The sequence below is a fragment of the Rhagoletis pomonella genome, unplaced genomic scaffold (assembly GCF_013731165.1).
Source record: "Rhagoletis pomonella isolate Grant_MI unplaced genomic scaffold, Rhpom_1.0 Rhpom_scaffold_00014, whole genome shotgun sequence".
Taxonomy (NCBI): Eukaryota; Metazoa; Arthropoda; class Insecta; order Diptera; family Tephritidae; genus Rhagoletis; species Rhagoletis pomonella.
In genome coordinates this window covers 7,987,523-8,001,242 of record NW_023458568.1, presented here as the reverse complement: position 1 = coordinate 8,001,242, position 13,720 = coordinate 7,987,523, and the positions used below count along the sequence as shown (strand labels likewise).

The 13,720-nt window shown below is 35.8% G+C and overlaps 1 protein-coding gene and 1 pseudogene across 1 annotated transcript in view; both read left to right on the top strand.

Moving 5' to 3' along the window:
- The window catches only part of LOC118749126 (ribose-phosphate pyrophosphokinase 1-like), a 537,936-nt gene that overhangs the window by 21,768 nt on the left and 502,448 nt on the right, over positions 1-13,720 (top strand). Inside the window, exon 2 of the mRNA XM_036483895.1 lies at positions 693-876. Within this exon, the coding sequence (XP_036339788.1) occupies positions 693-876 (184 nt within the window). The remainder of the gene's footprint in view (positions 1-692; positions 877-13,720) is intronic.
- On the top strand, positions 8,382-10,421 carry LOC118749193 (annotated as a pseudogene).

The following is a 13,720-nucleotide window of genomic DNA, read 5'->3' as shown; positions in this document are numbered from 1 at the left end:
AATTTTCCGGCATAATGGCGAGCCTGTTGGCGCTCAACTGCGGCGGTTTGCATGTTTAAAGTCCTATAACTCGACAAAAAACAAGGGTAGAAAATTCTTTTACACAGTGGTTACCAGTAGCCATAGTAACAACGTGGTGGAGTTTGAACCATATGCTGACACGAGTTGTCTTTGCTGGTACAACTTTAGACCCATATATAAATTTTTTCAAATTTTCGAAACCCATTTATCAAAAATTGTTATAAGGCCATAAAATAACAAAAAACAAATAACTTAAGGACGAGCACACCTAAAAAGTTAAACATTTTAATAATAGAAATATTAACAAAAACCAACAACCTCATGATCAAGTGAATTGCAGCGGCATAGCTGCGCTTGATTGTAGTTGGTCAGAGCTTTGCGGATATCCTTTATGTTAAAAAGTGACCCTTTTCGATAAATCCTTGAATGAATATTGTCCACCAAGCTTATTCCACAGGACACACTGCAGGTCAGAGTGAAAAATTAAAAACGTATTTTTACCATAGTTGGCCCATAGTTTCGTGAGTAGGTATATTGATTGCTTCGTGTGTTTTGATTTTTTGCTTTTGTCGCACGGTGATATAAAAAAACTGTATAATCTTTAGGCATTAAGAGTTTTCAAGAGAAGCTATACAAAACTAAAATTCGTCGTCTCCTCTTTATTTAATTAGCGTTGAGATCGGCGAGTCTGTTCGAGGCGAAGATGTATACATTGTGCAGTCTGGCTCTGGAGAAATTAACGACAACTTGATGGAACTTTTAATAATGATTAACGCATGTAAAATCGCATCAGCTTCAAGAGTGACTGCAGTTATTCCATGCTTTCCATACGCCCGCCAAGATAAGAAAGATAAGGTAATGTAGAGTTATATATTTGGCAGATTGCATGATTTTTGGGATGTATTGGGAAATATGCTATTAAAATGGGAATTCATTCGCCGCATACAAAGCAAAAGTGACGATTTAGCAGGACACAAATTATTAACTAATAAAATTTGAGAAATTAATACTATATGATGGTTTAAAACTATTTCAGCAAAAATAACAGCATTAATAACAATGTAAATTTACCGACCCCTACGAAAAATGTTTTTATCCACTTTGATATGAAGCATGATGTTTACATTTTAATATTTCTTCTTCTTATTTGGCGCTGTAACCGCCTAAGCGATTTTGGCCGAGTTCAGCAGATCACGCTAGCAGTTTCTTTTCTGTGACAACTGACGCCAATTGGAAATGCCAAGTGAAGCCACGTCATTCTCCACCTGGTCTTCCCATCTCAGAGGGGGCCTCCCTCTACCTCTGCTATCACCAGCGGTTTCCGAGTGGAATACTTTCAGAGCTGGAGCGTGGTGTCCATTCGAACAACATGGCCAAGCCAGCGGAGCCGCTGTATTTTAATTCGCTGCACTATGTCCATGTTGTAAAACTCATACAGCTCATCGTTCCATCGTCTGCGGTACTCGCCGTCGCACATAAGGACAAAGTGACTAATTACGACGACAAAAATAGAAAAACAAAAGTCTTTAAATCTTATCACACATACCTTTCTAATGCTATTTATAAACCAGTCCGCAATGTAACACACAAATTTTGACTTTCAACGCATCGCAGCAGCTTTAGCAGAAGCGCAAAGTTGGGTTTTTTATCGTTCGTCGAATTAAATAATTTTTTTTTTGAAGCGATGATAAAATATTTTCGCTTGTCATTTTATTCTTATTAACAACTAATAGTGAAAAGTGAGGCGTGAGGTATGTACTTTATTTTGCGATTTTTGTTAATAATATAGTTGTTTGTAAAAAGGGTATAATACCTATTTTATAAATTGTCTTTTTTTATTGAAAAAATTTTGAAATTTTTATATTAGTTAGAGTTATAAAAAAAGTTCCAACGAGTACAGCAATTTCACAGTTCGAAAACCCAACAAATTGCCAATGTAAAAATATCACGAACTCGTTCCCCCCTTTGCCCCTTCATTAAATAGGGCATGTTTTTCTTAAGTCGTTTATTGGGACAAATCGAGAATATAGGAGGACAAATATGTTTACTCCATATGTATTTGACAGATTTCAATGAAATTTGGTATCCAGAGGTTTTCGTTGTCAATGATTTCGAAATTGATATCAAACTTTCAAAATTCAAAATCGCGAATACAATATGGAGGAAGATATCTAAAAAAAATTTATAGATTTTTATGAGCTTGGCATCCAGAGATTTTCCTCGTCACTGGTTTCGAAATTGATATTAAATTTTCAAAAATCAAAATGACGGATCCAATATGGCGGACCACTTTTTTTTAATTATAGTTTGTTATGAAACTTGGTATTCAGAGATCCTCGTTATCCTTGATTACGAAATTGAAATTATATTTTCAAAATTCAAAATGAGTTCAAATGGTGCTAAAGGTAATGCATTGCGTTAAAAGTAAAACGCCTATTGTTCGGGACGCCATATTTGATCCGCCATTTTGAATTTGTGAAAATATAATATCAATTTCGAAATCAGTGACCACGAAGATCTCTAGATACCAAGCTTCATAACAATCGATAAATTTGTGAGGAGATCGTCCGCCATTTTGGATCCTCCATTTTCATATTTTAAAATTAAATATCAATTTCGAAATCAGTGACGTCGAAAAGCTCTTGATTCCAAGCTTCATAACAATCTATATATTTTTTAATAAATCGTCCGCCATATTGGATCCGCCATTTTTAATTTTGGAAATTTAATTTAATATTCCAATTCAGTGACGACAAAAATCCATAATTACCAAATTTCATTGAAATCTGCCAAATACATATGGAGTAAATACCAAGCTTCATAAAAATTTAAAAATTTTTGAAGAAATCGTCCGCCATATTGGATCCGCCATTTTTATTTTTTAAAATTAAATATCAATCTCGAAATTAGTGACGACGAAAAGCTCTACATTTTTTAATAAATCGTCCGCCATATTGAATCCGCCATTTCGAATTTCGGAAATTTAATTTAATATTCGAGTTCAGTGACGACGAAAATCCCTAATTACCAAATTTCATGGGAATCTAATAAATATGGAGTAAATACCAAGCTCCATAAAAATTTATACATTTTTGAAGAAATCGTCCGCCGTATTGGATCCGCCATTTTGATTTTTGAAAATTGAATATCAATTTCGAAATCAGTGACGACGAAAATCTCTGGACACCAAGTTTCATAACAATATAGACATTTTTTAAGAAATCGTCCGCCATATTGGATCCGCCATTGTGAATTTTTGAAATTAAATTAAATATTCGAAATCAGTGATAAAGAAAATCCCCAAAATACCAAATTTCATTGAAATCTGTCAATACATATGGATTAAACATTTTTGTTGTATTGTCGATTCGTCCCTATGTGCGTCGCCAACGCCGCCTCATCGGATGTTGTCATTCTCCATGCTTCTGCGCCATTTACCAGCGCGGGCATGATGAGTAACTAATAGAGTGTGGTTTTCGTACGTCGAGAGAGGACTTTACTCCTGAATTGCCTACTCAGTCCAAAGTAGCACTTGTTGCCAAGAGTGATTTTGTGTTGGATTCCCATGCTGACATTATTATAGGTGTTATTGCTGGTTCCCAACTAAACGAAATTCTCTACTTTCTCGAAATTATAACTGTCCACAGTCGGGGAGGTCTTTTCCAATTCTGACGGAGCTGGTGGTATTGCTCAACGTCATTTTACACAGCCGTATGAGTTTTGAGGGGATGCCAAATTCAGACATAGCGGCGTATAGGTAACTCCTTTTTGTGCTATCAGAAGCGACTTTAAAGTCGACAAATAGGTGGTGAGTGTCGATCCTTTTCTCGTGGGTCTTTTCCAAGATTTGATGTATTTTGAATACCTGGTCTATAGTGGATTTCCTAGGTCTAAAGCCACACTGATAAGGCCCAATCAGTTCATTGACGGTGGGCTTCAGTCTTTTACACAATACGCTCGATAAGACCTTCTAACCTATGCTAAGAAGGCTGATCCCGCGGTAGTTGGTGCGAATGGCGGGGTTGCTTTTCTTGTGGATTGGGCAGAGCACACTTTAATAAATTCCACACGTCGTTCATCTGACCATATTCTGCATAAGAGTTGATGCATGCACCTTATCAACTCCTCGCCACCACAGTTTAACTGGCAGGCTGTCATCTCCAGCAGCTTTGTTGTTTTTTCAGCCGCGCTATTGCTATTCGTACCTCGTCATAGTCAGGCGGAGGAACATCGACTCCGTCATCACCGACTGGGGGCTCGGGGGTTTTCTTCTCCACAACTTTCCGTGCTGCTACCATTCAGTAGGGTGGAAAAGTGTTCCCTCCATAATTGAAGTAGGTTCTGAACATCGGTAACTAGGTCGCCATTGTTGTTCTTACAGGAGAACGCCCTTGTCTAGAAACCTTCCGTAAGTCGCCTAACTCTCTGGAAAAATTTTCGGGCATTCTTTCTGTCAGCCAGCATTTCAAGCTCTTCGCACTCACGTATTTTGGCCTCTCCCTTCTTATTGCGGCAAATACGTCTCGCTTCCCTCTTCGGATCCATATAGCGGTCCCACACAGCGCGCGTTGCGCTCGATCGCCGCGTGGCCCTGTAGGCGGCATCTTTTTTCTCTGCAGCTTCCTGACACTTCTCATCGTCCAGTTGGGGAAAGAGAAAATTTGAGCGAATTGCATCTGTATGTGTGATCAGAATGAGAGAACAAGTATGTTTGAGTACTCACGAGTGTGAGTCCCCATGGCTGCCAACTTTCCTAAAAGCCCCAAAACTTGGGAAAAATCAAAAATATAAGTATTGTTGTATTTACCAAAACCAAACTAAAAAGTTACCCACTAATTACGATTTTAAATTTTTATAGAACTAATTGGAGTTTCACTTTAATTTAGCCGTAATATATATGTTATTTGAATTAGTGTATGTGTATATAAACATTTTCATATCGAGAATAAACTGCACTAAATTGGCATTGAAGAATGCGGGAAAAGTATTTAAATAGTAGGTATTATACATTTCTCGAATGTTTTTGTGGATCGTCGGCTCAGCTAACATGAAAAAATGTGCATGTGTGCTCATATAGAGCCCTAACCGCCAAAAGGGCGTAAGCGACAACCTGTTCGATTTTCTGTTTTTGACGGAAATCGATTACCTACCACCATACGCACCAGCTGTCAAAAATTTCAAAGTCGTACGAAATACCGTTACAAAGTTATAGCGAAAGCAATTTTGGCTTAACTGCTTAATTGTATTCTGTTTACATTTTTTTGTGCCCGCAGTGTCGGTTAAGCCTTTTCTCCGTGAACAATTTTTCATTGCAGAGGGGCATTGTTACATTTTTGTGTGAAAGTTTTGAAGTGCCTCTATTTTACAAGCTTTTAGTTTACTTGCTCTGTATGTTTTTTAACTGACTTCCAAAAAAAGGAGGAGGTTATCAGCTCGTCGGAATATATATATATATATATATATATTGTTTTTTTTTTATGTATGTTACCGCATAACTTTGGACCGCGTCAACCGATTTCTATAATTCTTTTTCTTCGGAAAGGTAGTGTCTCAAAGGTGGTCCCGTACTAACCTGGTTTAGATCCGATAAGTGGATCATGGTATATATATATATGTTTTAAGTGGGTTTTTTTGCTAAAAATTACTTGTTTTTATACATACAAGGAGAACGCATCGAAAGCCTAACCCCCGTAGAGTGGAACTTCAATCCGAACTAAAACTCCTTGCCTTGCTCTGTACGTATGTATGTATGTTTCTTAGGGGCAAATATTGCAATCAATTTTTGATCAACTTTTCAATGACCCATAGACTTGAAACTTCACAGTTAGCTCAGAACCCGATGACAATGCAATACGAAAGATGAGTTAATCCGATAGGTGGCTCAGGAGTCGAGATGTTTGAAAATCCCTTATTTCTAGTTAGGTTTGGTTCATATTTAGAACGCATATTAACTAACTGCACTAAAACTGTTGCCGATAGGTGGCGCACGAGTCTGGTAAACCAGTAGCTATTGTCCGATTTCGTTCATATTTAGAAAGCTTTCTTTAAAAATTATTGATTTTACAATTAACTTATTTCTTCCAAATATGGACCATTTACAAACAAAACTAAATGCATATATTTCTGGTAGATTAAGATTTTTAATCAAAAGTATAAAAATATAATACATGTATATGGTGTTAAAATGCTTGGTTGTTGCAGCGCTTCACTAAAGGGGCACTCGTCCCACATAGCGACACCGAAGAGTTAGTAGAAGAGGAAAATTCTGTGTTCGTTTCTTAAAATAATGCACTCCAATAAGGCAAAAAAGGCTCATCCTCTGCCCACCATAAAAGAACAAAATTTTTTGGGACAAACGAAATCGGTTCTATAAAAGTTCTATAAACAGCTTGACCGACACGCAATTATCTACTTTCAAGTATACATATGTACTCGTAGTTAGTGTGATTGCCGTACTGAGTGTCATTCATAGATCTTCAGAGTACTTCGACATTGAAACACTCATTTGAATCTGTGTCTCTGAAATAGTTTTGGGTTAGTATTGAGAGTAAATATCATGAAGTCGCTAAAAAGGCCATCTTAACGTACTCTGTCAACAGGGTTTTCAGCTTACACTTATACAAAAAAAAAAATCCAGGTCGAAATTAGATGCTACCCAAGAAAAGCGCATACAATTTTCAGACATTATATCGAACTACTATTTAACCGACTTCACAAAAAAGAGAAAGGTTATCAATTCGTCGGAATATTTTTTTTATATTTTTTTTTTTTATGTATGTTACAGCATAACTTTGGACCACGTTAGCCGATTTCTACAATTATTTTTTTAAAGAAAAGATGTTACCCCACAGGTGGTCCCATATTTATTTGGATTAAATCTGATCATCGGATCATGATCGGGTTCAATAAAATTAATGGTGTTTAGTAAGGGTTCCATCATCTTAAAAGTTTAACAACCTATGTTATAGAGAAATAGTATTTTATCCAATATTGTATGTATGTAGAGTTGTTTGCTTAATAAGAGGAATACAAGAAATGAGCTAAAAGTATCAAAATCGTTTTTGTTAATGCAAAAACATGTTTTTTTGTAATATATCTTTTGGCTTAACCGCCGCAATTGCGTACTGCAGCCTTTTTTTGTGACGGCAAAAAGGGCGTAAGCGACAAAATCACCTGTTTCATTAAAGATAGACAAATAATACCACCAGTATTATATACCTAACATCAAACGTAATTTATTCATTGACCTTCACGTTAGTATCTACAGTGATTGCCGTGTTAATAAAAAAAAAACGCCTACTGTAAAATTTACTTTTTGTCGCTTACACCCTTTTGGCGGTTAGGGCTCGATATTTTTGCAAGTTTCCTCAAGTAATGAAATAAAATCGTTTGGGGGAATACCATTGAAAATGGGGGAATTTTTTTCCGAAAACTGGGAGAACGGGCTTTGTATTAGTTGGCATCCCTGGTGAGTGCTCACGCTTACTCGCTCCCTCATGCCGGCCAAACACACGCAGATGCAAATGTGTACGACCAAGGTTCGGACGAAGAAATTCGTAAACCGCAGTGAATTTAAAAATCAAACGCAGCAAAACGAATTTTATCGCAATCGATTTTAGAAGTTAGATTTTATACTAATAACAAGATATATTTTACATACAAATACGTAAACACATAAATAACTAAATGTTATGTTGCAGAAACACCTTTTATTGATTAAAAATATATTTTCCGGTGACAAGTTTATTATTTTTCAAAAATTGTAGTAGTTCAAGTGGTTGTAAAAAAATTGTTTTTTGTCTTGAATAAACACAGAAATACAAAAATAACCTTTAAAATAAATCTTAGTAGATTTTAAATAACCGCAGTGGAACATTCAACCTCGTTAAAAAGGGCAGTAGATATACTGCAAACGCAGTGAAGTCCGAACGCCGACTTGCATGCGCGCAAATTAGCAGTTTTGTAATTCAATTTTGCATTGTCAGCGTTCAGTTGGTCGCAAAGGGTTGTTCTTGCGCAGATAATTTTTCGTTAGAAATTTGCTTGGAAAAAACAACCTTTTTATATGACGGTTTGCTACCGACTGAGCTTAGTAGAAGCCAAGGCGTATTTAACAAGGTGGTGTTGGCCGTATACAAGTAAAAAATTACACTAACAAATTATACGCTGATGTCCATACTGTCATTGGTATGAGTTACAACAAACACATCATTTTGACGTAATGGCCTCCACGGCGAAAAACTCAGCTGTCGCCCCAACACCACCTTGTTTAATACACCTTGGTAGAAGCGCTCTGTAGCCCGTTTCTGTAACTTTGCGATATAATAACGAAAGATTTGTTATCGCAAGGCTCGTATCGAAATCGATATGAAAAGTGTTTCTGTAACTAAGAAAATTCACCTTGCGATATGATTGTGGTGAGTTGTTAACATATCGATGGTACGATTGAAATGGAACAAACCATCTGTCATTTCTAGCGCGAAATTGTCTTGTTTACGTTAAATAAAAGTTAAAAGTTGGAATATTAATTATAAATCCGCCATTTGTTTGTTTGTTTTCGATTAGTTAACAAGTGCAATTATACCCATATGTATGCACACATACATATTAGGGCTATTCGCGATCCGGTGCAAATGGCCTAGCATCATTGCATTGCAAATTTGTATTGCAAATTATTTGCAATACACAAACAAAATACACGCATTTGCATTTGTCATGGCTTGGCAAATTTGCAATACCGAAAATCTATAGCATAAAAATGCTATGCATTGCATTCATAAACAAAACCAAAGCTGATGCACAAAAATTGTTTTGCAAAAGCTTTGCCATGACAGTTTAATAAAGGTCGCTCACAATCCATGGCATATTTCTGCAATTGCATAAATTTGTCAGTTCTTATGCACCGAATCGCGAATAGCCCTATTGTACATACATACATATAATTCTTAATCTTCTCTAGCTTAAAATTATGCTAGCAGCTGCATTAATTGCTTTGGCAACTGACCAAAGGAATATGTTACGAGTTCATAGACGCCATTTAAGGGATGCAACTGACCCATTTCATTTACCAGAAGCTCGGTTTGAAGAGCTTTTTCGCTTTGAAAAAAAGCTGCAATTGCTCTATTGAATGAAATAAGTCCTTTTATGAAAAACGGAGAAAGGGCCACGTTTATTCCAAAGGCACTAAGGATGACTGCAGCTCTGCATTACTTTGCAACGGGATCGTTTTTAAGGGATGTTGGCCAGGATTTCGTTTGCTCTTTAAGTAAAACAATGGTTTGTCGTTCTATAAAAGAAGTAACATACATCATAGAAGAAAAGTTGATGTGCAATTATATTAAATTTCCAACTACACTGGAGGATCAAAACAGAATTCGATGAAGGTAATTTATTAAAAATTTATAAGTCTGTACATTCTCATGTGCACGTGTTGGTCATTTCTTTTCCAGCTTTTTTTCTGCTACTGGTTTTCCTGGGTGCATTGGTGCTATTGATTGCACGCACATAAAGATTAAAAAGCCAACGGCCGATGTTGAGAGCTGCTATATTAATAGAAAAGGATATTTTTCAAAAAATGTGCAATTATTATGCGACTACAACCTTAACATATTGGCTGGCAATGCACGTTTTGGTGGTAGTACCCATGATGCATTCATATGGGAAAACAGTATATGCAAGGAGTTTTTGGAAAGACAATATAGTCGTGATGAAAATACAAGTTGGCTGATTGGAGATTTCGAAATACGGAAACGACTGGCCAAACCAATTTTAATTTTTGTCATATTCGGGCTCGAAACTGTGTGGAAAGACTAAATGGGGTCCTAAAGACAGTATTCGCTTGCTTGTCACATGAACGTGGAGTTCTAGTTAAACCAGAATATGCTGGTTCAATAATTAACGCTTGCTTAACTTTGCATAATTTCAGATTGAAGCATAATCTAACTATTCCCGACGTATGCCTAATTACAATTTCAAATAGGGAAGCAGACTTTTCCGAAGAAAATCGCTCAAACGACAATATTTTTAATCAAGGAAGAAGGGTTCGGGAGAGCATAGTACGAAATTATATCAATGAATATTACATAACAAACCCAGTTTGTTAAAATGAATATCGCTAGGTGTTATTGGTGTCAAGGTACATACACTGTTGGCCATATCATTTTGGACCAAGCTCAAAATGATATTGTTGCCACTTAACTCTGTTTACTTACTAATTTTTCGATTAAAATGCCGTTCATCCTCTAAAAAAAACCCACATAAACCCGAGTTTAAAGCTTTGTATAAAACAAAAAAAAATTAAACAAAAGTTCATTCATTTTAAAACTCTCTTCTCAGTAGTGTTAGCATTGTTTTGAATATAAATTTGTATATCCCATAAAATTTTTTTTGTCGCAGTTGCTTCCATATCTATACTAATTATATAAAGAGAAGTCCCTTTTTTTGTAACAGGTAATCTCGCGAACGGCTGGTCCGATTTTCATGAAATTTTGTATACAAATAGCTTTCGGTAACCACCATGTTTTAGGCTAACCAAATTTTACTTTTTTTCGGGTAGGTGGACCAGGGACCGGTCTATTCGAAAAAATCTTATTATAGTCCAATGTGCTTAAAATTTAGTACGTAAGTAGCTTTTTAGCATATATTAGCATATATGACCCATTTTTTCCGGGAAGTGGTCCAGCGACCGATCTATTCGAAAAAATCGAATTTACGGTCCGATTTGCTTAAAATTCGGTGCGCAGGTAGATTTTTAGCATGTATTAGCATAAGTGATAAATTTTTTCCGAGAAGTGCACCAGGGACCGATCTATTCCAAAAAATCGCATTTATGGTCCGATTTGCTTAAAATTCGGTACGTAAGTAGTTTTTTAGCATATATTAGCACATATGATCCATTTTGTCCGAGAAGTGGACCAGGTTAAGCTTATAGATTCCTGTTTTCCAATTTTCATGCAATTTCGAATATAAATAGCTTTCAGTAACGACCATATCAAGGGGCGAATTCGTCACTAGTAATATATAATATATAATATATCTCAACTAATATATATTTAGAAAGCCGTTTGTTAGTTTTCACAAGGCTCGAGAGCGGCTGAACCGATTTTTTTGAAAGTGCCACCTGCCGCACGTGTCCCAAGGATGGTTTTAGGCTGAACAAAATCTATATGTAAAGGGGGCGTGGCACTTCCCATACAAACCGAATTTCTCAAGCTACATATCTCTGAAAGTGTGCATGGTAGAGTTTTGGAAATTGGTATGGAGATATACGAAATCAATCGCATACTCATGAAGAAAGAGGGCAGCTGTTGGAAAGGGGGGTGTGGCACCTCCCATATAAATCGAATTTTTATACTGCATATCTCTGAAAGTATTCATGGTACAGTACTGGAACTTCGTATGGAGATATGTATATAGTTGAAATCAAGCCCATACTCATGGAGAAAATTTGGGCTATTTGGAAAGGGGTGTGAGGCCTACAAACGTACCGACCTTTAGCTATCTTTGAATGAATTTTTTTACTCTTCTGTAGGTGTGTTTGTAAGTGAAATCCTCCTAAATGGTTGTACGGATTTTAACGAAACTTTTTGTGTATTTGAGTGGGTCTCTGGATGGTTTAGTTTCACAATTTAATCCGACAGTTGGCGCTGTAGTTGAGTTATTACTAAAAATCGATTTGGGTAATGTTTTAAATATGTATGCAATACTATTGCAAAAACGTGCTGCCAAGAGGTGCTGAAGTCGAGCTATTACTAAAAATAGCCAAGTGAGACAAGGGGCCGTGAAGGTCAGATTAGATCGACCTGTTGCACCATTGAGTATATCGAACGCTCCTGTGTTGCAATTGGCCCAATGGATGTGATTTTCCAATATTAGTATGCGTTCAAACTTTTAAGGTATTTCGTCTGAAATAAGTATATGTATATTGCATTGCTGTAGAACAATGATTCGCACCCATTTTGAAATTGCCACCTACTATACTGTAAAGCATCTAGGACATTCACTATAGAACCGGGTCATTGTTGCCGCCAGGGAGTGAAGACGAAAAATTTTATTTCGCTTTGCGAATAACCGTGCTATGAAATGCCGCACAGCTGGAGAATTTCAAGAACGGATATAACACTTTCTTTAGGTTATTTAAAGCGGCAAATGACCATCAAACCTTAATCTTAGCAGACAAATGTGCCAATGAAAATCGTAAACGTGAATTGTTGGTGAAAATGTTGGACCAAAAACTTTCAATAAAATATATAAAAATTTTGGGCGGGGCGAAGTTCGCCGGGTCTGCTAGTAACTAATAAACACAACACTGAAGGAAGAAAAATTTAAAAAATCTAAGGTAATTTTTAGCCACTTGAAGCTTGCACACTATTGCAATAAATATGAATGGGCTATAAAAATTTACATTATTACAGCAAACAAGACCATTTTGAGTTTGGTTCAACACTATATAGTGCTTATCATAACTTTACGACACTCGCTTATTGACAAGATTTGACCTATTTATCTTAATATTTGTTTATAAAAATATAGTATATTCTTTAACAAAAACCATGTAAATCCAAGTTTCAATCAGTGTGCGAATTTATGTATGTATGTACTTTGTTAAATGGATACGAGAAATTATAAAAGAGACTTTTAGGTAAACGTACGCCTTTATTTAAGACATTTTAGCTATAATTGGTCGCAATGAAGTGAGGCCGGTATTTGCTAGTATTAAGTACATATTATGATACAAAATGCAAAAGGGGTTTCCAATTAGAGCGGGTAGATGCTGGCGGCTTGTTGATTCCTCATCAACAACTACCCGCGCTTATTGAAAACCCTTTATATTCACTGGCAACCAAAAGTGAGTGCATGGTGATTTGTGTTAAATATTTGTATTGTTTTTAATCTAACTTTTAAAAAAAAATTTGGGTATTTAGGTACACCGGCTATGGATTTCTAGTAAAACAAGTGGAAGTTCTTATTGACTAGAAACGTGAATTTCTTGTTTAATAAAATGCGCAAGACCGTTTGTAAAAAAAAATTAGATACTCAATGCTAATTTGTATAACATGCGCTTGTTATATGAAAATAAAATTATAGTTTAAAATAACTAAAAACACGCGGTTATTACAATAACAACTGAAAAGTACAAAATAATTTATCGATATATGTACATAAAGACTGTAAAGTTAGTTGCAGCTTTTTGACGTAATTTTCAATGGAACTTCTTTCAAAAGCGCAAAACGTAGTCAGAAGAAGAGAATATTTTAAATCAGCGCGATTTTTAGGCAATAAGAACTTCCACTTGTTTTGCTAGAATTTCATAGCCGATGTACCTAGATACCCAAAATTTTTGGAAAAGGTTACATTAAAAAGTTAAAAATTTTGATGAAAAATTGTTGACATTTCCTAAATTCTGCGTAAAGTTTGTCAGTTCGACTGATGGGGTTTTGTTTAAAGCATGAACATTTTTATAAAAAATAACAAAAAAAAATCTACCCATAAAAACAATACAAATATTTTACACAAATCACCATGCACTCACTTTTGGTCGCTAGGGTACATTTATAATAACAAATACATTCATTAATTATTCAAAACAGCTGGTTTCAATGATTCATCGATTGACTTAAGTATTTGCAAAATATCGGTTAATAATTTTGTTTGCTTTTCATTAATTTCCATTTTTTTTTCATCTTGCTCCTTAATATAT